Below are 25,814 nucleotides of genomic sequence, written 5' to 3' on the forward strand. Positions count from 1 at the left end.
ATGTAGTATTTTGGTCTAGACAACCCAAAATGTGTGTCCACATTTGTGGACGCCAGGTCCTAGGAGGTTAAAGAGAGTGATGAATGGCTTATCAGTTGTTTCTGAGTGCCAAGAGATGAATGGAAGGCCAAACACTATTGAAGCAATAGTCATTACTCAACATTGTGGCTCAGTTGCCAGGAGTTAGCCACCAACCCATTTTAAATAGCACAGTAAGAATATGTTTAGATGCAGGAGCAGTGAGAATAGGATGGTTTGGTGGCGGTCCTTCTGTATATGCAAGTTATTAAATTGAAACACTTGGTTTCATTTGTGCTGATACTGAAGAGAAGATCTAAAACGTGGCTGATGACCCCATCTCTCTTGAAGAGGTGTGCTACAACTACATGCATGTGTACACATACACAGCAAAATCTGAGCAGTGCTGGTTTTCTAACACTGGAATATTTCTAACATTTTGAGTTATTTTCCAGTGTTAGAAAATCAGCACTGCTCAGTGTTAGCCATTGTTAATCTTCAAAACTGACTAGGTTACTTTTAAACATATAATACTGTCAAAAGTGTTAATTTAACACTCAACAGTGTTGTATTTAACACTCAGAGGTGTGGACCCATATAGACACTCTCTAGTGTTAATTTAACACTGGAGATTTCGCTGTGTACTGAAGATGCACAACCAATCACGGAACCTCCTGAGGGTGGCCGCTATTTAGGCTCAGCAGGGCTTAATTCTGTGTCTCTAATGATGGGTAGTTCAGTACCTAATGTGAAAATGTCAGAGTTGATTTGTTAGAAAGTCTCATGTTGTACATTACAATTATTCTCTTTAATACCCCTGATGCATACAAGTACCAAATACTCTACAGTGGTATGCAAAAGTGTGGGCACCTCTGATAATTTTCATGATTTTCCTTCATTAATCATTGGTTGTTTGGATCAGCAATTTCATTTCATCATATAGCAGATGAACACCATGATATCTGAGAAGTGAAATTAAGTTTCTAGGATTTACAGAAAGTGTGCAATAGTTACTTAAACTAAATTAGGCAGTGTTTCTCTTGGAATGCTGTTCTGTTTCCGCCATGCATACCACCTCTTGTTATGTCCAAATAATTCAATTTTAGTTTTAATCAGTCCACAGCACCTTATTCCAAAATGAAGCTGGCTTGTCCAAATGTGCTGTAGCATACCTTAAGCGACTCTGTTTGTGGCAAGTACGCAGAAAACTGTCGGGGTCCCTGTGCCTACCCGGTCGGCTCAGTATGGCTACATATGTTTTTATTTTCTTTTTTTGTTCCTGCTCTCTCCCTTCCCCTCTTTCCCTCCTCCCTCTGCCTGGGCGGAGCTCAGCTGTGGGATCCTGCCCTTGGCCCACGCACCTAGTCGCGATCACGCACCTGTGGCTCATCACAAGGGTGTTCCAGCTCCTTTATAAGATGGCAGCTCTGTGTTTCTCGTCGCTGGACTGTTGCCGACCCTCGTCAGTGTAACCCCAACTCAGTTACCTCGAGAGTGTTTTCTCAGCGATTTGCCTTTATAATCCCTTCGTGTCTCTGTGTACAGATTCCCTGGACCAACCCCTGTGTTACCTGAGTGATTGGAGTGTGAAGAGGAGCGTGAGGAGTGGACGGAGTGTGTGTGTGACTATCGGCGTCTTTCCCGTTCGTGTGTGGACCCCCGGAGCCCGGCTTTTCTCTCACCTTTGTAAATAATCACCTGGTGTATTGTAATAAAGACTCTTGTGCTTTCAAGACCTAGAGCCTGCGCGTGAGTCCGTTCAGTCCCATTGTGACAAAAAGACTTCTTCTGCATTACTGTCCCATACAGCATCTTCCATGTGCAAAATGCGCTGAATAGTTGAACGATGCACAGTGACATCATCTACAGCAAGATGATGTTGCAGGTCTTTGGAGCTGGTCTGTGGCTTGACTATGGCTACGTTCACACTGCAGGTCTTAATGCTCAATTTCGATTTTTTGATCAAAGCCGATTTTTTTTTGTCTGCTTGTTCACACTACAAATAAAATGTGACAGCAAACGCGTTCGCATGCGCAAAAGAAGACGTCACACACAACGCGCTCTGTCAATGCACTCAAACACAACCCGGTTACGATACGACCGTTCAAGTTTAGCTTGAATAAAATTGTCTCCCCATATGCTAATCAAGTCCAAAACCTCAGTTTCTGTCCATTGAGTCGCTCTGTCTCCAGTTTCCGCCGCCATGCTTTCTCGTTTGGCTTCTCTGGTGCCGATAATTAGCGTCTGCCTTGTGTCAGTGACATAAAAGACGGATTTAATGCGACATGACCATTCAAACTGCAGTCGCTTGCTAAAACATCAGATATGTATTGAAATCAGTACCACATACGAAAGTGAGCTAGGTCGGATTTGAAAATATCAGATCTGTGCTGTTCGAACTGTCATACACACTACATTGGATATGGGTCGCATAGGGTCAGAAAAGTTGGATTTGATGCAGTTTCGCCTGCAGTGTGAACGTAGCATAAGACTGTTCTCACCATCCTTCTCCTCTGCTTATCTAAGATTTTTCTTGACCTTACACTTCGGGCCTTAACTAGAACTGCGCCTGTGGTCTTCCATTTCCTCACTATATTCCTCACAGTGGAAACTGACAGCTGAAATCTCTGAGATAACTTTTTGTATTCTTCCCCTAAACCATGATGTTGAAAAATCTTTGTTTTCAGGTCATTTGAGAGTTGTTTTTGTTGTTGACAGTTTTTTGTTTCCAACTGTGATACAACAACAACAATTTAATTGAGGAATCTACAAACCCATCAGGGTATGTGACAATTTTTGTTTTACTGCATTTCAACAGTTTAAAGAATTTGTTGTATTTTAAAAGCTGACAAACTGAAAATCGAGTAACAATGAGTAACTTCTTATTTCTTCAAAAGGTGTCAACACACCCATTTACAACACAGCTGTGAAGATCTGCTGGCATTTTGTAGGCTACAGGGCTCAGGTAAGACCCAGAGCCATCCAAACAAAAACTGACATAAAATATCAGGTAATATATGAGGACCTGAGTGTGCTGGTGATTGTCTCCTTTTATTTTAGATTGCAATGATGATGGCGCTCCTTAGACAAAACAAAATCCTATCACACATCGCTGCTTAAGATCTGAGAGATTTTTTGGTGGAGAAGAGCACAGAGACACTCAGAGAGCAGTGATTTACTGTGACACCTACAGACTATCACACCTGAGAGTATGTTAGTGATGAAGTGTAAATGCTGAGAGAAAAACCTCTGTTTTGGTTTCTTTTGAAGGCTTTGGGAGTTTGAATTGGAGGATTTTTAAGAAAAAAACCCAAACCTTAGGTGTAGGCATTTCCAGAGGCCATACGTCCTAAATTTCAGTCGGTCACACATGGCATACATTTATGAGTAGTCCAGCTACAGTGTTTCAATATTTCTGTGATGTTTTAAATATATATAAAATATCATTCTTCTAACTTTATTACAGAACACCTTAACTCCTCAGCATAGTGAGAAATTATGTTCAGATCCTTAAAATGAAGCAGCAGGTAGAGCATAGCTCCAAACTGCTTATCGTTCAGGAAGTGGTGATAGAGGTAGTTCCCTGCATCCTGCAGGGCTTCTGGGAGCTTCCTCCTCATCCTCTCTTGAACATGGCTTCCCAGAGTCTGATACTCTCCACCAGTGTCACAAAGGCCACTTTGGGTTGTGTCACCAAAGCTCTTACAGCAGTGGCCATCTTCTCCCTCTATATCAAAGATAACATGGTCCAGACCATCCTGAGGGAGATCAGAGAGAAATATCCACCAGAAATTCTTCTCACCAACATTGCAAACTTTGCACCAGTGCTGCTCACTACAATTGCTGATGTAGCAAAGAACCACATAACCAAGATTTTCACACCCTCTTTTGAAACTCCACCAATGTCTGATGTTCTTCCCAACGAAGAACCTCCTTTTGAGAGTCTGCCAATGGCCGTTACGTCAGTTGAAGAAAATCCTTTGGAAATTCTGCCAAAGTTTGATGTTCTTCCCAGTGAAGATCCTCCTTCTGAAAGTCCTCCAGTATCTGATGTTCCACCAGTTAAAGAACCTCTTTCTGAAAGCCTGCCAGTGTCAGATGTTCTTCTCAAACTCCATCCATGTCTGAGCCAGCTGAAGGCCATATAATCAGAAAGAATAAAGAATAAAGAAAAGGGCTTCTTCAAAAAAACTGTGGTGTTGTCGTGTCAGACCCAGAGAAACTGACTGACTTTGAGACTCCCATCTGTTTGTTCTCACTCTACAAAATCAAAATAAAAAACTCATCAATATTTCTGCATGAGTCTGCATCTATGTTTTAAAAATATTTTTATTGTCTATAAGACTCTCTTAGGGTTCTCAAAATAAATCCACAAGTCCAGTAACTGTTGTTAACATAACATAACATAGCATATTAGTGTTATTATTTTTAAGAAAACTCATTCTTACAGGTAACATATTAACAACAGTAAATGAAACTGGTATATAAAACTACAGAATGCATTTCCTCGAGAAAATACAGTGTAAATGCTGGTAGCTAAATGGTTTGAGTTGACTTTTTATAATTGCTGAATCTTTGGTAAAAAACAAAAACAAACTGTTGAATAAGCTGAAATACAGTGAATCATTCACACGAAAGCCAAAGTGCAGAACTGTTCAAAGCTGAAGTTCAAGTGGGAAAAACCGGAATATTTGAAGAATATCTTCTGTGTATGTCTGTGAGTACCAGCGAGTAGTGACATACAGAGAAAGAAGGGAACTGGCATCAAATGAACAGGTAAATTAGTTTTTAATCTTGAACTGTTTTACTTGGTTTCATTTTAACGCACACTGTGTCCAAGCCTGTGATAACTGTGATAAGCCACGTTTTTAAGAAAGGCGAGTTCAATATTTCAACCCAGGCCTGATTACTAAGAATCACTTAAATAGAACCTGTTTTAAAAAGTAAAGTAGAATAAAAGAAAATCTGAAAAAGCAACACATCGTGGCACGTTTCAAAGTAACAGCTGAGAAACAAATTGACATTGACATGTCAGTCTGGAAAGGGTTATGAAGCCAAGGCTTCTAAGGCTTTACTGAAGCAAACCATGGTGAGAGCCACAACTTTGAAAACAGTGGTGAACCACCTAGGAGGTGTCTGCCTACCAACTTCAAGAGTGTATTTATGACTCATCCAGGAGGTCACAAAGAAATCAGAACAACATCTAAAGAACTGAAGCCCTGAATTGTCTTAGTCAAGGTTGGTTTTCATGATTCAACAATCGGAAAGTAACTGGGACTAAATAGAACCAATAGGAGAGTTCCAAGGTGAAAACCACTGCTAACAAAAAAGATCAAATTCTCATCTCTTATTTGCCTCAAAAACATCTTGTTTTTTTTCTGAATGAACTTGTTGTGCCAAATGCATTTTGCAAGATCAGCTCTATAAATTCTCTATACGCTCCTCTTGTTCAAGTGTTTCTTTTCAGTTTATTTCTTCATTTCATGTTGTGTTATTCCAGTTATCACATTACAGTATACAGTATGACAATATCTGAGGCCAGGACAGGCATGTGTATGTGTGTGTCTGAGAGGGAGAGAGAGAGAATCCACTGTGAGTATGTATGTGTCTGTCAAGAAATGTAACTGAAAATTGGGGTGGGAAGCTGCAATAAGACCCCAGGAGCCAGAGGTAGACAGAGATGGATCCAGGAGAACTGGGTCATCCGCAGCCCCCAAGAGTACCAACTACAGAAACGTCTTGATATCTTGATACTGCAGGCAGACAAAACAAAAGCAGAAGTTTTTACTTTTACTCTTTTACTCTTACTAAGGTTTGCATACCGTTACATCTGGTGTAAAACTAAGAGCATTTCTTCATAAGATCATCATCCCAACAATCAAACATGGTAGTGCAGGTGTGATGGTCTGGGGCTGCTTTAGGAAGTGGATGATTTGCCATAATTGATGAAGCCATGAATTTATTCTCTACCAGAAAATCCTAGAGGACAATATCTAGCCATCATGTATGCCCTGAAGATCAAGCGGACTTGGGTTACACAGCAGTGGATTTGCTGGTGAAAAACACCAGCAAATCCACCTTTGAATTGCTCAGAAAAATGAAACGCAGGCTTTGAGTGGCCAGACGTAAATCTGAGATTCTTTGGCATGACCTTAAACATACATTTACAAAAAATAAAATACAGTCAGGGCCAAAATTCCTCCACATCCATGTGAAAGACTCCAGGTATTGCCAATGCTTGATTGCAGTTGTTGCTGGCTGTAATGGTGGTCCTACCAGTTATTAGTTTTTGGTGTGGACACAGAGACAGAGACAGAGTTTGGATTACTGGACCAATGAAGTCCAATAATCCAAACAGTGGTGCAGGGGGAAAAAAACAGCACAACACAGAGCTAAGGAAAACTGAGGGCTTAAATACACACAAGGAGCAATTAAGCCGAGACGACGCAACTATGGAAAAACAAGAGACAGGTGAACAGAATCGAATTAATGAGACAAGGAGAAAACAGAACAGAACACAGGGGATGCGTCATAACTGAAACAAGGAATAGTGTCATAGTTTGCTGTGCGGCAGGCAAGTAGTGATAACTGACACTGAAGACCAGAGGCCCGTGTCAAGTAAAGGGTCCGTGTCCGAACAAAGCTCGTGTCATGGGTTCAGAGTTCTTCAGAGTATCATGTGACTTTTCTCTGAAATGATTTGACTGCCTCGTTTTTTGTATTTGAGCTGTTGAAAAGATGCAGGAATTCGTTTTTTGAGTGAACTGGATGTCAGGTGATTCTAAGGTTTATCACCAGCTTGCAAGGAGATTGTTAGCACATTATAGAGCCACCAAAAAGGCAAAAAAGTAGTATGTTAAAATGCTCCCTATCGCCCAATAAAAACATAAGTCCTAAATCAATCACAGAGAGGATTGTTAGTTAGGGATGTGTGTGTGTGTGTGCGTGTGCATACATTAATATTATACAGTGGTACCCCGACTTACTAATACCCCATTTAACGAAAAATTCAAGTTACGAACTCACTTAACGGCAATATTTCTGCCCGTGTTACGGCAAAATGCCCGGGTAACGAAATCCCCTGGCTCTGATTGGCTGAGCCCAGAATGCCTACAATGCCCACAATGCCTTCCGAATCATGTGACAACCCCCTTGGTTTTCGTACTTGTGCTTCGCTGTTCCACTTGGCCTACAGCCTATCGTTCACTCAAAAGGCGTGATGGGTGCTTCGACTTACGAAAGACCCTCGGGAACAAATTAATTTCGTAAGTCGGGGTTCCACTGTACCGGACCTCATATGGGTATTCTTCAAATGATACATCATTATGTTTATATGTTTATATATCAACTGTTATGTAGCCCACCTGTATTATCACAGCAGGGCATGCTGTACATTGTCCAGCAGGTGTCAGTACTTTCAAATACTGTCGAACAGGGCTTCGTGTGATCTTCCTTTTGAAGCAATTGGCTGGAAAGATTCTACACATTCACAGGGCTGGGACTGGGGATAAACAGACATGTTGACCTGAAGGGATAAAACAGTCAGAGCGGTACATGACAGACCAAATAACAAAACACTAGGACTAATAAAAGCCAGAAACTAGAAATATACTCAATTGCATGAAAGAAAGCTAAACTATACAGAGCTAGCACTTAAACATCTATTTAATGCATTAGAAAGAATCATGAGTCCAAAACAAACTCAAAACACTGGGTCAGAGACCCAGAGCAGAATAGAATACACTGTGAACAAAACCCACATAACTACAACTGAGAATGTCAACATGTTTCTAAAAGGTTTAAAAAATTATAACAAACTACAGTCCCAGGAGCGTGACATTATCCTAGTGTAATATTTAAATCCGTTTGATTATCAGAAACATTGGTACAATGAACTATCCAGTCCATAGAAAATGTCTAGTTTTGGAATGCTGATATTTTGGATTAGTTGCCAGAAATATCACATGACAGTGCAGTGTGTAAGGTGATGGCTTTATTCCCTCTGACTAAAGAAAATGTTGTATTACTAACAAGCATTCACATAAATAGTGTTCTTACTAACTGAAAGCCTAGCCATCTCCTAGTATTACCAAATCCTTTTAGCGTCTGGTCACTGCAGGTAAATTACGTGAGGATGCTGAGAGCTGGCAGGTGAATTCAAGATTACTTCATGGTTAATTTGCTTTGCTGCTTTTAAGATGTGAGTGATATAAAGGGAAAATAGATGTAGATGAAGAAGATATATGTTTTTAGCTGCAATTTACAGAACAGAGACAGAAATAATGACAATAAGTGGGTTACATCACCTGGCAACTTTCAATGTCTAAACCAAACTCGTGTTGTGAAATCAGTGAAATATTCATATTTGTTAAGAATGCTACCCACCTGTGTCCAGGGAGAAATTGCTCTCTGTAAAGCTAGACAGTTACAGTAGCACAGACTAAGAACAGAAACATTTTCCCTGAAATACTAATAATGAAGATGAATAAAGTGCACAATCACAGATGTTGTATGGTACCAAGCGAACTCCTCCATGCTCCTGAGATGATGCTGGAACACACAGCAGACCGTAAACCTTCTGGCAATAGCACGTATTAATGTTCCATCCCTCTCATAGGGTCCAGGTATCGCCTCATACTATCAGCAGTGACACTGACCCTAATGAAACAACAATTACATGGTGTTACTTTGAATAAGCTGATACAGATTAGGAACTCCCTCTGCTACTTAACTGACTAAATGAATATTCCAGATATTGACTTGATGCTATACTCTGAGTAAAAGGTTTTCCTTGAATTATTAAGTCCCAGCCCATTAAGATATTGTAGTGTCATAACAATAAAATTTAAAGATTACAGACCGCCAGTACTGAGAATGGTTATTAGTAGCTGGACGGGGCCATAGAAAGGCAACTAACCAGCAGCAGGGCCAGTATCTGCTTCTTTGTGCAAAGCTGATCAGGAGGAGCACTGCCAGAACCCCACAAAAGGACTTCACACAGGCTGCTCATGTGCATGTATATGACCAGGCTGTCAGAGCCAGACTTCGTGAGTGTCGTGGCTATCATTATTTTTCATGATGCTTGATTTATCTTGTACTTAAAATAAACACACACTAGAGACAGGGAAGCCATCAGACTGGCAGGTCTGCAACAGGGTGCCCCATTCCCTTCACAGATAATGTTGCAGACAGCATAACCTCATCATCTCTGGAGTGGTTCACATCTGTCAGATGTGCTCAGTGTGAACCTGGGCATTAGTGGCTGCTCTGCCACTTCTAGTGCTCTCTTACAAATTGAGCTGCATGGCACTGGTCTGTGAGGACAGGTCCCACTGAAGGAGATCAGAACCTCATGCCACCCTCAGGGAGTCTGAATCTGCGTAAACCAGTCTAGCAGGATAGCAGGCTAACTCTGCTATCGTGTTATACGGTGGTCTGTTAAAAGAATTTAGATGGCACTCAAGCTCAAGACCCTCGATTTTAGGACATTTATGTTGACATAGATTCCAGCCAGCAATTGTTTGACTCACAGAGCAAACCAGGAGAATTCCAGCAGTCTGGAACAAATACACAAACACTTACATCACTGCTACCTTGAATATTTGTGTTTTCACTTCAAGCCAAAGCTCTATTTCTTTTTATCACAAAGCTGTCGTATTTCAGCGAGCAAAGGAAACCCCACGTGTCAGTCACAAGATAGTCTGTGATTCAGCAATAAGTGAGTTCAGCATATTATGTGTTTACTTCCTGTGGGGACCCTGAGGACAGAGAATTCAACAAAGCTTTGCTAATTTGTCTAGATTGCTCAGCATGGACCAGCAGTCCTCAAATTACACCACAGTTATTGTCACGTCTGTTTGAGCACTTTCTCCCTGAAGCTCCCCAGGAATTTTAAAAAGGACAGGAGGACACTAAAATGTAAGCAGTTAAACACACAAGAAAAAAAAGCCATGAAAAAGTTCTCACAAAATAGCAGGCTGCTTTGTGAAAAGCACGGCTGGAGTGAAGGAGGCTTCCTGCACTTTGCAAAATATATTCAGTTTTTGCAGCAGGGTAACAGAGTGTTCCCCGCTTAATGCAATATCTAATACATTGCCATTGGAAATCCATTTTGCTTAGAAGTAGTCAGGCCTTATGGGGAAAGGGTCTATATAAACACACAAGCTTGAACCCATATTTTTCTTCTTCCTTACTTTCTCATACTATTTTCACTCTTTCTGACTCCAGTGCTATGCTCTCGCTGTTTTTCTGAGCAGTTCCCATTCTTTCTGTTACACTCATTTTTTCCTTTTTTCCCACAAGGGCTCTCAGTCCAAAAGGCTCCCATTCAGTCTTATGTACTGAAGTTTCCAGCAGCCAGATGAAAGCTCAGGCAAATGGAAGGCTCACAATAGAGATCTGGAACACCTTGTGTGATATACACTTTGGTTTCAGTCTGGCTGGATAGATAAGAAAAAGCTTTCAGCACTGTCAGATTTGATTATGTGCCTCTCTTTTATGAAAGGATATTTCTAAGGATCGGCCTAATTCCCGCAGTGCAATGTGGCGTGAATGAACAAGAGTCAATTACATGAGTTGATGAATAACAATGCAACTGCTGCTGTCTTTCCCTGAGCCTCTTCCTGACAAAGGTCTTCCTGTTGATCGGGAGTTCTTCTTTTCTGCCGTTGCAAATTTCTCACTCACAAGGAACCATCGGACTTTTGGGCTTTTCTCTCTATGATTGGAGGTTCCTTATTTTATAATACAAAGCCTCTCGAGGTAACTTTTGTTGTGAACTGGTGGCCTTGGGGTGATTATGGGGGTGCGGGGGGGGGGGGGGGGGGGGGGGGGGAGGGGGGGGGGGGTTGTGTTTCTTTTTTTTTAAGTGTAATGCATTTTTTTCTTTAATGTGGCGCTAACACCCTTTTGTACTTTTGTATTCACCATGTACTTTCTAAATATTATCAGACAGAATGGACTGACATCTGATAATACAACGAGATATAACTTTGTAGGGTGTAGAGTGGGGTCGTGTTAACAATCAATTAAATTTTGCTTTATATCCAGCGTGGTCTTCAAGGTCAACTTTGTTTATAGAGTGAGTGGGAGGTGTATGAGGGTGTGTGCGAAAATGAGTCTGCACAAACTGGAACTCATATATGTCATTAGGAAGTTTATTTCATGTCTGCAGCACACATGTTTTCCACAGTGGGGACGTGCCACTGAAGTAGCAGCCACTTAAAGGCAAATCCTGACTTTTTCCTCATTCTGACCAAATTGTTTTTAGTGCCTAAACCTGACCAGGAAAAACATTCTGTATTGATAATAAATTTAAAAACATACATTATCAGTTTATGTGTATCTGTAAACTTGGGTCTCTGGTGAGAGTTGGGAAATTATACCCTCCACCATAAATCCCCTGTCAACCTCCAAATATTTCACCTTTTAACAGAAGGAAATATTTATTGTCTATAAGCATGTAAGAGGTGAAATATCAAGTTTATGGATACAAAAATAATGGGAAGGTGTGAGTCAAGAAACACAAATCAAAAATGTAGAGGTTGTAAGCGCTTTGCTTTTATCTACAACCGACCCCATTCACTGCTCCTAACAACCGATGGGTGAGTTTGCACTTCAGTGGTATCATGTGTCCAGATTTCTGGCTAAGGTACAAATTTGACCTTTGAAAAAACAGATAACACCAGCATTGGCACGCAAGGGTTTGAAACAAGAAAAAGGTTTGATCAACTCTTGCCCCTTTGCGTTGTTTTTAAGGTGGTTTAAGGTGGTAACAATCATCTGTTGAGTTTCTTGCTCCCACTTTGCACAGATCAGCAGTGGACTTGAGAACATCATCAGAAAACAGTGTGGTCAGACAACCTTGGAGGTTGTAAAAGTGCATCCTGGTCAGAACTGCATAGTCTACCTGCGAGACACCAAGAGCATGTTTTACAGAAATGTGTTGCTGTTCAGCCTCAATGTTCCACCTCATGATACCACAGAACACATTTTCCCAATGATCCATGTCCATGAGCACTGTGAGCTCTGCTGAGGTGACTGAGAGTGGCATGAGGCTTTGTTAATTTTCATAAAATGTAATTATTACCTCCCATCAGCTTCTCAGCAGCCTTACTGTCATTTGAGCAATGTCCTCATTTTATGATTTGTCAGCTGCAGCAACACAAGGTAATCAGGATGGAGCCCTTTGCTGACAGAACCTGGAATTTGGTAGCTAGAAGCCTCCATCTGGGGCATAAAAGAAAAATAATCTCTTTCATCTTTAAGATCCCAAATCCCGTACTGAAAACTAATTCCAACCAGATGACATTGATGCACTAGGACTGTGGTTAGATTATGACTTGTCCCTTCGTCTAAATGTTGCTGCTTGCCAAAATAACTCAGTGCCTCGACTGGTCCCCAGGAAGACAAACTGGACATCTAATTTTCATAGTCCCTGCAGCAGCCATGTTTAGCATCATCCAGTCTGTTTGACCTGCTCCCCTCAGGCAGGAGGCTCCGGTCCATTCGCACCAGAACCTCTCGCCATAAGAACAGTTTCTTCCCCTCTGCTGTTGGACACATGAACAATAACCACATGACTGTCCCCACCACTAACACATGACCCTACGCTGTGTCGCTGCATCATTTCATGTTTTGGCACCGATCACCACCTGCACTCATGTATATATCTTTCTACGTAGCACTCATAAGTCTTATTCTCATGTATATATCTCATGTATATCTCATGCACATATCTTTCTTTCTACATAGCACTTTAATTCTTATTGTTTGCACTGAAGCACCGCAGCAATTTCCTAATGTTGTAAACCTCAACATCTGGCAATAAACCCCATTCTGATTCTGATTCTGATTCTGAGGAGGACAGGTTCAGCTCATTCTCCCTCCAAGTCTAGATGAACGCATCACAACTCAGCAATAAACAGTTGCCAGCACTCCAGCTAATTATGTATTCACTGTTTTCTGAAAAACAATGCAGAGTTTGTCTCCCTTCATAGATAGGTAGACAATAAAGGCTATCCAGTCTAATATATGGAAATTGCTTTACACCAGTTTCAGGTAGAATTGTCATAATCATCATAATATAAAGATTGAAAACAAACCTTCTCATTTAAAATGTAATGTTATTTATTCAGAAATACAGCAGCTGCAAGATACATTATTTTTGCTTCCTACAGTTTTCTCCATTTACAGTGATTATGTATATTTATAAATAAATATGTAAATAAAGAAATAATATATAAATAAAAACCATTTTCTCACTTTATTATTTTCTATAGGGAAAGTGGAGTCAGTTATAATAGACTGTGATAAGCAAAATAGATGTCATTAAATATTCATACTTACTAAATGGTAAATATAACTCTTCTGTAGCTCGGGGTTACCAAAATGCTGTGTCAGCCAATAGTGTGTCATTGGACTGTACTATTATTATTACTTTATTATTAATATTAGTGCCACATACAACTGGACAAGATTGGCTTGAATTATGATAATGACATGTCAAAGCCAACCACAGCATTGGCATTATGACTGGGTAGCATTAGCTGTTTATAACCAACAGCCTGTGTTGTTTATGTTTTTTGAATAAAATTTTCAAGCAAAGACATAACTTTTTCCTTCATTTTGAGTACAGTGAAGATTTGAGATTGGATGTGCTTTGGGGAACATCAGTGCTTCATAGACGAGTCATTGCCATCCCATGAAGCTAGAAAACAGATAATGGCTGTATAAAAAAAAACAACAACAACAGTATACTGCTGTGGTTCTTCTCTGACCTCTGGCCAAGATGTCAGCAGATTAATTAGTCCTATGCATGCACACTCTATTTGCCATGGCGTCAAAGTGTGCACAAAGGTTGACGTTGTGGTAACTAGCTAAGCAATTTACTGATGACAGCCTATTGATGAGGACCCACACGCTCAAGGCTAATGTCTTTAGAGGATTTATTGAAGTCCTCCTGCAAAGGACTGCAGACTCCTTATCAAACCCACAGGGTGACTCGTTGTCCCCGTGCTATGTCATATTCTGATCTGTGTCAAAGCACACAGAGGCACTTACTAACTGATAAAGAACTTTCAGCTCTATCTTGTGCGGTGTTCATCGAAGCAGCTGCCTCTAAAATAAAAAAGAATGCTTTGAGTTTGCAGGTGATCAAACTGTTTGTTTTATCAAATTCTTATGTGCACAGAAATTTTACCTATAAATGCTCCACAATGTTCTCAACAGCTAGTCTTTAACTCTTTCAGTGTGCTGTTTGCCGGCTCGGTGTAGAATGACATTCTGGAACTTTTTTGTCTGTAAATTGTTGCTCTGGGAATAAAAATAAATAAATGCTGTGGCAGTGTTGAGAGTGGAACAGTAAACTGAACCTGAAGATTTTTAGCTACTGATGATTAAAGGTTAGCCTTCCCTCACAAAAGCAAGACATTGCTACTAGCCAGGGTGTGAGACTCAGTGACAGCATCACTCTCTGTGGCAGTGACAGCAAATACAAACTCAACGTAATACCAAATCAGCAAATGACAATTACATTTTTGTGCTGAGTGATCAAATCATAGAGCAGCAGCACTGGTATCCAACAGCTAATACAAGTTGAATGCCTTAACACCAACACGACACAGTTTACTATGGCCACCAGGGGGCGATAGCTATGGTTTCATAGGGCTGTATGTGAAAGATACATTGAAATGATTGGTTATGTCTGGCCTGAGTCTTCTGTCAGAGACAGTTCAGCAAATCAAGAACTCAGTTAACTGCAACTTTAAAAATTCAGGCATACTGAATATTGTATACATTAAATGACTTTGCACTTTCAATCCCAATTCTGTGCAGTCTTGATCAAAGAATGTGTGACAATAATGTGGTTTTCTGGAAGAAAGATTTTTTTCTTTTAACTTATAACAACAATCACATCATCTTCTGCTGAGAAGATAACTCAATATGGAATAAGTATGTTTCTCTTTTTGAAAGGGACTGAAAATAGAGGGCATGTTCCTCCCATATTGGCTTCTCTTCATTTGCTCCCTGTTAAATTAAAATCATTCTCCTCACAGACAAAGTCTTGAATAATCAGACCCTCATCTTACCTTAAAGACCTCATAATACTGTATCACCTATATCAAAGCAACATCAACATGGATGGCTGGACCCAAGCAGGACATTGCTGAAAGCATCACACTGCCACTGTTGGCTTGCCTTCTTCCCATAGTGTATCCTGGTGCCAGGTTTTCCATTGATAAGGGATACACATGGACCTGGCCATCCACTTACAAGAAAACATGATTAATCAGACCAGGACACCTTCTTCCATTGCTCCATGGTCCAGTTCTGGTGTAAACATGCCCAATGTCGGTGCTTTCGGTGTTGAAAGGTCTGCAGCTCCACACACATTAAACTGTGATGTCACACAACTTGGCCCATGTCAAACTCGCCAAAATCCTTACGTCCGCTCATGTTTCCTGCACGTCACTTCCTCCCTAATATATCCCACCCACTAACGGGTGCCATGATGAAGAGAAAATCAGTGTAATTCACTTCCCCTGCCATAATGTTATGTCTGATCAGTGTATCCTGTGTACATGAAAACATTTTACTGTTAAGTAGGATATACTGCTGTTTTTGTTGGAAACAAGAGATTTTTACTGTCAGTTCACTCTGACAATCACTCAGTATTTCTACTGTAGAACAGAGCCGCTACTGTGACTGTCCATTTACTACAAACTGCTATCACAGGTGTTATCACGGGTTAGAGAGACAAATAATTGTGTTTTGTCAAAGAGACATCAGCTGCACTTTTCTAAAGACAGATCCACTACATGGAGGGAAGAAAATATTCTAATCATGGCTTAACTGTCTGTTGTCTTTAGGCTCAGATGGTGGTGACTTATTTATATAGCACACCTTTATAACACTGCCCTCATCTGGTCATTTTAAAAGGCTATATCCCCCCCACATTCACACATTTCTGCTTTATTTGCATCCATGTCATCAGCAGACAGAGGCATGAAGAGACTTAAATAATCTCACTGGACTGCATGACAAATCACATTTTATTTTCTGAGCGGATTGTACAGTTATTCAGTGTTGTTGGAAAACAGTTTAATGGTCTCTGTATCAAAAAAAAAAAAAAAAAAAAAGTACCATTACTACTAGGAGATAATATCTGAGAAATACTTTAGAATTAAAACATGTCAGTGTTGCATGTCAGTAGTTTACAATACAAAGTAAATCAAATCTACACAATTGATCTATACAATAGCAGCCACCTATGGCATATACAAAGTACCATAAAACAGCCAGGAAAATAAAAATATGTACATTTTCATGCTGTGAATAATTCAGTTATAGACATAGTTTAATTAGAGGTTCAAAAACTTTATAGTTTTCGATATACCTGATTAAGGAACATAAGGTGCCTTATTAAAAAATGATCTAGGGATATGTCCCATGAGAATCAACTACATGATCAGCAAAGTACAGTAAAATGCACACGTTATGATATTATGTGTCACTGTCAGTAAGTATCAATATGTTGTTGATTCAAACAAAGTGACGACTCAGTTGTAAATAAGTCTTTCACATTTTGTCTGAGCCTTTCATTATTTTAGGTCTTCGATGATTTCAGTAGTAAGGCAGGTGCTGTGTGGCACCTTTGGGTACACTCAAATAAACAGTTTTTAAACTAGTCAGTTTAGTGGTACCATCAACAGTGCTAATATGAACCGCTTTGTGTGCACAGTCTTTCTGTTCTGAAAGAAAGGGAGAATATATTCATGAAGGCAAGGCATCGGGAAGAGATTTACCCCCTTCAAGGTCAGTGTCTGAGTCCCCAATACAACGGGGATGTTCGCACGTGGCGCTCGCCCTTTTTAGTGTTGGCACCGTGCGCCTCCAACATGGATGCACCGACAAACTCCTCCTTTCCTGAATTCCACAGTGTCAGATCTGCCTTAGACCTCACTGTGGATGAACAGATGTGGCTCCTTAAGTCCTTGTTCCATTTAGTGACGCCATCTTCAGCAGGCTAGCAGGCATGGATTTTAAAAAAGATATACATACATAAAATGGACCAAAGGGGACCACATATTCAGTTCGTAGTGTACCGCCTCGTTCCCCCCAGTTTAAGTGCTATACTGGTCGTCACGGAGAACTAAGGCCGATGAAACCTGGAGGAAAGAGAGGAAAAGTCAAGAGGTCAGTCTAGACGCTACACTCAAAAATAGCACATAAAGAATTGATGTGCTGAATAAAGCTGAAAAACAGCTGGGATGAATGTTTAATGAGAGCTATATGTGAGCCTGACCGGGTATAGATCCTGCTCTCTTCGTGGACCTCCATCTCTGAACTCTTGAATTCGTTGAGCTCCTTGCGGATAGCAGCCTGAGAAGAGGAGGAGACATGAAAGAGAGAGCGCTTCAGTGGGAACGGCTTTTATCCGTTTACAGTAGAGCACAGGAGAAGAAAGGCAGCAACGGATCAAAGCTTCATGTATTTTGATGATTCCTCAACTCTTAATGCTCCACAAACAACACAAACACACACATTTTCAAACAAACTCAATCTGTATTTGATATCATGCCATATTCCAGTTTCCCCTCTCTCCCTAACAAGCTTCACGTGGCTCGGTAATTCACCTGGTAAGTCTAAACCCGGCCATTATGCAGTACCTGTGCTGCATTCCAGGGATCCTTCTTTGATACCAAATCTGCTTGGAATGCAAATCCTCAGAGTGGTAAAATACTTGCAATGTTTAAGCTACCCACTGCTAAGAAGCTCCAAACCACAGGAGGCCTGTCACGATAAAGAGATGCGTTAGAAGGTGAAGTCTCTCACCTTATCAGCAGGTGTTAGCTTCGTCCACGGCTTGTCTGCTCTGCGATCGTAGTCCTCAGCGTGGGTGCTTTCGACGTACTCATGGAAACGCAGGATCTTCCTGGCTTGAAGCTCGGCCACTGTGGGTCTCTGAGACAGCTGATGGTAGAATGGACAAGCCTGCTGTCAGTTTCTTGTTCACAACAACAGCAGCAACAGAAACAAGCTCTCACATTAAAGTCATTAAAGTCACTTTATTGTATCCTAACCTTTCTGGTGAGCCTCCGCTTGATCTCGCTTCTCTCCAGCCGTCGGTCCACTTCGTTCTTGGCTGTGGGGAGGAGAGCACATTCCATGAGATAGGGAAACGCTACAGATAGATTTCACCTGAGCTGCTGTCGGCACGCTGCCCTCACTGGAATCTTTAATCACTGCCTGGCTCTGCACAAGGCACTGCATTGTTTTTAGCACGCTGAGGAGCATCAGTTCTGTAGAGTCATCTGAGGACAAGCGAGCTGCAGTGGGGCAGAATGAATCCTTGCAGATTCTGAGAAGTATTAAACCTGGAATCGCACTCAGCATCACAGTGATGCTGCATCAGTGAGCTACCACAGATAATCTGCTCCTCATAGTTTGGAACTTTCCGTTCTTGTGTTTTAACATGTAAGCAATGGTTTCTTATTTCAGAAACCTGGGTTATATATTTGGTAATTCAGGCAAAAAATATAGAAGTGTTGAAATACTTGAGGGTAGCGGCTGACCTCAGTTTGTCCATCGGAGGGCACTCACTCTACAACATCCCTGTTGGGAACAACCACCACAGGTTTGGGCCTGTACTGAGTTCACTAGGCTCCGGGCATTGTTCCACTCTCTGGGTTCATTTAAGCTAACAGTGGCAATCAGGACAAGCAGTCACACAGAGGTATGAAGTTAACCCAGGGTTTCCCCTACACGTTCGCATGAAGCCGTGGTGATGGTAGCATCTGACCAATCTTTCACGGATCCTATAGCTCGTCTTCCACAGGACAGGACTCCTGTGAGTGCTGCAGCTCGCTAACATAAGAGTGAGTGAATCTAGATAACAAAAAGATACCCTAGGAATACTGACGTTGCTCTACAGTACAGGCCTCTGATCCGAGCAGAGAGGAAACAAGTATTTACTTGTAAACTTGTGACAATAAGAGCAGATTATTTTAAACTGCAGTATCATCTTATCGTAGTTAAGGACTCAGTTTGTTTCGTTTGTCTGAAATTATTTTTAATTTTTTTTTTTTTTTTTAAATCAACAAATACCAGTATGTATGCCGGTTACAGAACATTGGTTTTCCAGCATCAGCAGTTGAAAGTCCATCACTTTGATTTCAGGTTAATGGTTAAAAGGAATAACACACTGTGTACAGCTTCTGGAATTGTGCTGTGCAGCTATACTGCACACGTTTCAGTTACTTCACTACTGCATGCGATTTCTCTCCCACTGCACAGATTCTGGATAACGAGGACAGATTGTATTAAATTCTAAACAAAGAGTGGGGATTTGTACACAGCCCTTGGTAAGCTTGTTCAAATTTGTACTGCAGCCCAGAGATTCAGGAACTACACAGGAGAAGGCATCAACCACAGAATGATGGGCTAATAACAGACAGGACAGCAATGCTCCATCTACATTTTCATCTGAACTGAACGAAAAATGTTATTTTTGTGAAGTAAACAGAGGGGAAAAACATAAATACAAATCAGATTTAATTTATTTCCATCACATGCGGCAGCAACCCGAGGTCCTTAATAAGTTCAGTGTCTGCTGTGAGGCCTGAATTTGAATACCTCCGACAGTCTCTTAACTAAAGCAGAGCAGCAGCACTGACAGAGCTGCCTGGTGACTGACCACGAGACAGATGGACATGATATAGTAAATGTAGTGGCTGTGACTCATTAATCGCACGTGTTTGCTGCCATGTCTGGAAGGCAATGAGTAATTTAGACTCAACATCAATATGGACAACAAGCAGACGTGCCGAGTTGAAGAGCCTAAAGGAACATTGGATAAATAACTGATTCAGGCTCTCTAACGTGCACTGGTGTATTTATTCAAGTCACACACAAACTTGTAATGAAGTGCTCTCAGACCCAATAATGTCCAGACTGCTGTGTGTTTAGTGACACCCGTGGTGCCTGAGGCAAAAAGGAAAAACATTTTACAGATGAGTGAATGACTAATGCTCTCTATTGATTTCAAAGATGAGAAAATAGAAAGTGGGCTTCTTAACATTACAGCGCCGACGAATGAGATGCGAGTAAACACACAGCTGAATGGAGACATGAAGGATGGAGAGAGCAAGAAACTGAGGAAGAGGCTCACCTGGAAGGATGTTCCTCTGCTCCAGCTCTTTTGCTGTGGGTCTCTGACTCAGCCGCCTGAGGGAAGACAATATTTCAGACGGAGCATATTTTTCTTTGGCTTCATTAGATAAATAGTGAAGAGTAGACAGGGAAGTGAGAGAGGGTGTGTTTTGAAGAAGAAAGTGAAGTGCTGCAGATATCGATCTCACTCTACTTTTTTGAGTTTGCTGCATGTTAATGTGAAGCCAACTAAAAAATAAAACTATTCAGGCCCCATTTTTCCCCCCAAACTGTCTTAACTTTACTCTTGGTGCCTAAAAACCTTTACCGTGTCAGTGTGGTCCCGATCTTGTTCCTCAGTTCCTCCCACTGCTCCTTATTGTTCCAGCTCATGCCATCATTGTTATCCTGAGTCTCCTTCTCTCGCTCTTGTCGCTCCAGTTTCAGCGCCAGCGTGTCCTTCCTCTTCACTCGACTCGCCAGCCCACCTGTTACACACAAGAGGCATGTTTATACATCCAACAACAACAACATGCCTACACCTGCATCATCTTTACACAGCTGAACATGGACATTTCAAAGAAGCTAATAAAGACCAAGTGCTTAAAGCTATAGTTAGTAAGAGCTCAGAGCCAGTATCCTCGGTGTGAGAAGCAAACGGATCAAAGCAGTTTCAAGGAAAATTATGGAGACCAGTTTCGCCAAAAAGATAAAAGGATTCATTTCCAATTACCTGGTGAATTTATGAACATGCTGGAAATCTCTGCAAGCAACAGATGATTTTTTCAGTTTTTACAATTAATCATATTTTTTTAGTGTGTGAGTGTGTAGCTGTGTGTTGGTGTGTGTGTGTGTGTGTGTGTGTGTGTGTGTGTGTGTGTGTGTGTGTACACCACACACACACACACACACACACACACACACACACACACTCAGACACACACACACACACATATATTTATTTATTTATTTATTTATTTATTTATATTTATTTATATTTTTACATTCTGTCAAAGTTCTTAGAAAGAAAATCTGAATCAACAAAACTATGATTTCCCCCCCCAAAGAGAAAGGAAAGAAATCTGAGGAATCTGAATCAGTGAAGAAAACTGTTATTGGTCCATCTGTACTGTAAGACATGAAAAAAAATCTAGTAACTTCTTCATGTTTCCTCAAATACAGTCAAGGTTGAGGCTGTCTTTAGAGGAAAAGCAAAAGCAGCAGAGACACCTCAGGACATCTGACAACTAGAAATATGGACTAATGAGTAAGAATGCGGGAATTCTGGTTATAGTTGTAGCTTTTTTTTTTTAAAGAGGAAAAAAAATAACTGGATGGTAACCGTGTGTGGTTAACACAGTGGATAGATGGAGAAGCCGTGGAAAATTTATTCAGAATTCAAGGAAACATCTAACCACATTTAATAGCTGGTTTGACCTTAATGAGATCATCATTATTTTTAAAGCAGGAAACTGTGCTGGTGTGGTGAGTTAGAGTGAAAGCAAAGCAGCCAATCACAGCTCCGTGTATGTAAAAAGTCCTTGAAGACCACTAGAATAAACTGTGTGCAAAGCAAAGCATTCAGAAGAGAATATTAAAGGAAAAAAAGACAGAGACTTTGCTTCATGTACACTTTCTTCTTATGATTTTTCAAAGTCTTGATGTCTTTAGAATTGTTGTTGCCCGTAGAAAGTAAAAATAATGAACAGCCCTTTAGGCCTCTGGCAGGTGGTGTCCAGAAAAATCTACAAAGTGAGACAATTTTTTCCCAAAAAACAGAGCATCACGAGGAAAAACTGGCAGATCGGTTATTGACAGTATTATGTAAATTAGGAGACCCACAGTCTTCCATCACTTTGAATGTTTTCAGTTATTATGCTTGAGGAACATTGAAACCAGAAACCTGACAGCTTTAAGATGTCAGTGCTATAGGAAGTATTTCCCATTACACTGATATTTTAAGTATTACATATCACATCCTTTGCTTATATTGAAAATAACAATTTCCTGAAATGAGAGACACTAATTTGGCCGTGAGCTGAGGTGAAAACTATTTTCTATTCATCTTAATGTACTTAAAGATAAGTGAGATTTTTAAATGTCACTTTACAAGTGGAACTTACTTGGAGGGCCTTCCTCGTCTTCATCACTTTCTTCGTCTTCTCTGTACAGGATGGGGCCATCTGAGTCCGACTCCTCCTCGCTGTCTCCAGGGCCTCCACCCTCAGGGATGACGGACACTCTGGGGTCTCCAATCAAACCTCTCCTGCTGCGGGGCTCCAGCTCCGGCTGGTTGGACGGCTTAGGGGTAAGTTTGCGCATCTCCTCTTCAATGTCAAAGTCATCGTCTTCTGGCCTGTGAAGGAACACAGCAGCTGTTAAAGAGCAATAAGCCCACCCTGTCACAAACCCGCTCATTGCATTTGGGAGCAATTGGGTGGGGTGCTATTATAAAATATTCGCTGTGAATTTGAAAACTACTTCTGCTTGAAATGCCCATCCCTGGTGCGCAGCTGAGGCAATAAAACAGAGGTCGTTTGCCTCCATCAAACAACATCTGTTTGTACTGATTTGTATAGAAGACTCAAAGGCGTTTAATTTTGATATAACAGTTTAGCCACACACTATGTTTGCAGCAGCTCATTCAAACTTTGAACGGTTTTATTATTATGATGTGGTTTAAGCACATTAACCCACATCAAACTATTCTGTCATGAAGCTACGTTTCCAAAATAAAGCCAAATGTGCCTCTTGATTTGTTATGCATCTGCATATTCCAAATAGATAAATAAAAATAAAACCTGTGCCTACCCAGTGTTGGTCACTATATAATGAGTGCATAATGTGAAGCATATGGAGCACTTACAGCCTAAGTGGTTCGATGGTGATGGGGAGAGAGTGCCGTGAGTTAAGCCCCACTTCTGTGGGGATCGCTGGTGGTACCTCAAACAGCAGTGAGTGGGCTCTATGGGAACCGTCTGGGTTTGGCTGAGGTGCACCGGGACTGGCCAGAGCCCTAGAGATGCGAACATGTAGAGGGAGGAGTGGAGGCTGGCTGGGTGGCTCGGTGGTTGGGCTCGGCGGGTTAATTTGCGTCGTGGGGATGGGACCTGTGGAGGGGATGCTGGGTGGCTGGAGCGACTGAACCCTGGGGGGAGATGGAGGTATGTGGGTGGGTGGTAAAAGCAGAGGCTCAGTGGAGGTCTCAGGTACTGCTCCATTTGTCTTCTCCTCTGTGTTATTTCCTTTCAGGACAGCAGGGGGCACCAGAACAGGGGCATGGGAGGGCTCACGGGTGGCAGACTCTGGGGTCTGACTGGGAGGAGAAGGATCCACAGAAAGGTGCTTGATGACAGGGGTTGTCCTCTTTGGAGGGGTTGGCGGAGAGCGTTTGGTTGGTACCGGGACAACACCTACACCAGAGCCAGCCTGTGAAAGCTCTGCTGTTAAAAAGAGAATCAACAACAAGTCAGTATAACATAGTACAACATATACAACCTATCATGAGCAGGTTTCAATCTGTAAATGAGTATGGTTAGTTTTATTAACAAAAATGAACAAAAAGCAAATCTGTCATTTTTAGTGAGGGAGAGATGTTCCTGTTAATTCAGAGCTGGCTGCTGAGTCAGTGGAGGGTAACACAGGTATTAGCTGTATCAGCAGGCTTTTAATGAACATTCCAGTGTGATGAACACGCTTAGAGCATTTTGAGAATTAAATGCCCACCACATTTCCATGCAGAGCTTTTTTGCCATACATTAGCTGAGCTAAAAAACAGCTACAACCACAAAACACATGCGATGGAGGTCTGGGGTTAAATGAAGGTGAGGTATTCCCTGTTGTATGAAGTTTGTGGCTCTATTCCACCTCTCTCCAGGCTTTACTACAACAGACCGGGATTGTGGCGCCCCTCTGGGTACCTGAGCAGCACTGGCCAGCCCTGTGACGCAGGTACAAGGGTAGAGAAAAGTAGAGGCCGAGCTCACTCTGGCGTCTCCAGCTGGTCCAGTAACAAGGCTGTCTGACCTTAGAGCCCCTGTTCAACGTGGAAGCTGGCAAAAATGAGTGGAGATGTCAGGGATAGGGCTGGGTTTACATTCCAAGTTGGGAGATGAATATGAGAGGGAGGGGGTTCAGATAATGGTTTCTTGGCTTTACTTTGCCAGAAGCAGAGTGTACATCCATCATTACACAGTAAACAACTTCTGTGGAAAAATATCTCAGAGCAAAAGATAAGCACTTTCCTCATTGCATTTAAAAAAAAACAAACAAAAACCCACTAAAGTGTGGTGTGGTAAACATTCCTGACAGTTCAGGGAATTAAATCACAGGGAAATTATGTTTCTTCTCATTTTGGCTGGCCCATCAGCAGCAGCTACAATCACACATAATATATAATATACAACACAATACATACATATATATCAAATATATATACATACATATATACATCATACATATATACATATATACATATCATACATATACATATACACATACATACTATATACACATATATATATACATATACACATACATATATATACATAAATATATACATATACAGATATATATACATACATATAACACATATACACATATATATATACACATACATATATATACACATATACATACATATACATAATATACATATACATACATACATATACATATCATAACAAACACATATACATATATACATATATACACATATATATACATATACATATATATATACACATAATACTACATACACATATATACACATAAATATACATCATACATATATATTATACACACACATATATATACTATACAACACATAATATATATATATACACATATACACACTATATTATATAATATACACATACCATATATATATAATACTATACACAGTATATATATATATATATATATACTATATATATATACCGATATAATAGTAATGTATATTTATTATACTAATGATATCATGTATATATATCACGACATTATATATGATGTAATACATATATATATACATATAATTAATATGTTATAGTGATTTTCTACACTACTATACTAATAATATTACATATACATTACTATATACATATATATATATAATTACATTACATATATATATATATACATTATATATATAACATCATTAATATATATATTAAATTATAATATATTATAAATTATACATATACTTTATATATACATACTACATATATAATAATTACATTTATACATATATATATATATATATATACATAATATATTATATATATATACATTATATTATATATATATATATATATTACACATTATAATATATATTCATAATATATATATATATATATATATTATACCACTTATAATTTATATATATATTATAATATTATATACTATTATATATATATATTATATATTATTATATACAACTATATATATTATATACAATATTATTATATACCATATATATATACTAATATATCTATATATATATATATAATTTATAATATATAACATTATTATATATATATATTATGACATAAACATATACTATATACTAATATACCATATATATTATATACATATACATAAGATTACATATAAGTTAATATATCATATACATATATATATATAATACA

General features: G+C 40.0%; 1 protein-coding gene across 8 annotated transcripts in view; it reads right to left on the reverse strand.

The window, feature by feature from the left end:
* Positions 1 to 16,052: 16,052 nt before the first annotated feature.
* phactr4a (phosphatase and actin regulator 4a) overlaps positions 16,053 to 25,814 on the reverse strand; it is a 34,880-nt gene continuing 25,118 nt past the window's right edge. For 5 of the 8 annotated variants that reach the window (XM_005927976.2, XM_005927977.2, XM_014335386.2 and 2 more), the window contains 9 exons: positions 24,090 to 24,221; positions 23,036 to 23,612; positions 22,293 to 22,525; positions 20,498 to 20,657; positions 20,189 to 20,244; positions 18,102 to 18,163; positions 17,854 to 17,991; positions 17,324 to 17,400; positions 16,053 to 17,186 (listed from right to left, as the gene is read on the reverse strand). In XM_005927976.2, coding sequence (XP_005928038.1) covers positions 17,171 to 17,186; positions 17,324 to 17,400; positions 17,854 to 17,991; positions 18,102 to 18,163; positions 20,189 to 20,244; positions 20,498 to 20,657; positions 22,293 to 22,525; positions 23,036 to 23,612; positions 24,090 to 24,221 — 1,451 coding nt within the window. In that variant the 3' untranslated portion in view covers positions 16,053 to 17,170. The remainder of the gene's footprint in view (positions 17,187 to 17,323; positions 17,401 to 17,853; positions 17,992 to 18,101; positions 18,164 to 20,188; positions 20,245 to 20,497; positions 20,658 to 22,292; positions 22,526 to 23,035; positions 23,613 to 24,089; positions 24,222 to 25,814) is intronic. The other 3 variants (XM_005927980.3, XM_005927978.3, XM_005927979.3) reach the window with 2 other exon arrangements.

The sequence above is a fragment of the Haplochromis burtoni genome, unplaced genomic scaffold, assembly GCF_018398535.1.
Source record: "Haplochromis burtoni strain Fernald_Lab_line unplaced genomic scaffold, NCSU_Asbu1 Contig_10, whole genome shotgun sequence".
In the NCBI taxonomy this organism is placed as follows: Eukaryota; Metazoa; Chordata; class Actinopteri; order Cichliformes; family Cichlidae; genus Haplochromis; species Haplochromis burtoni.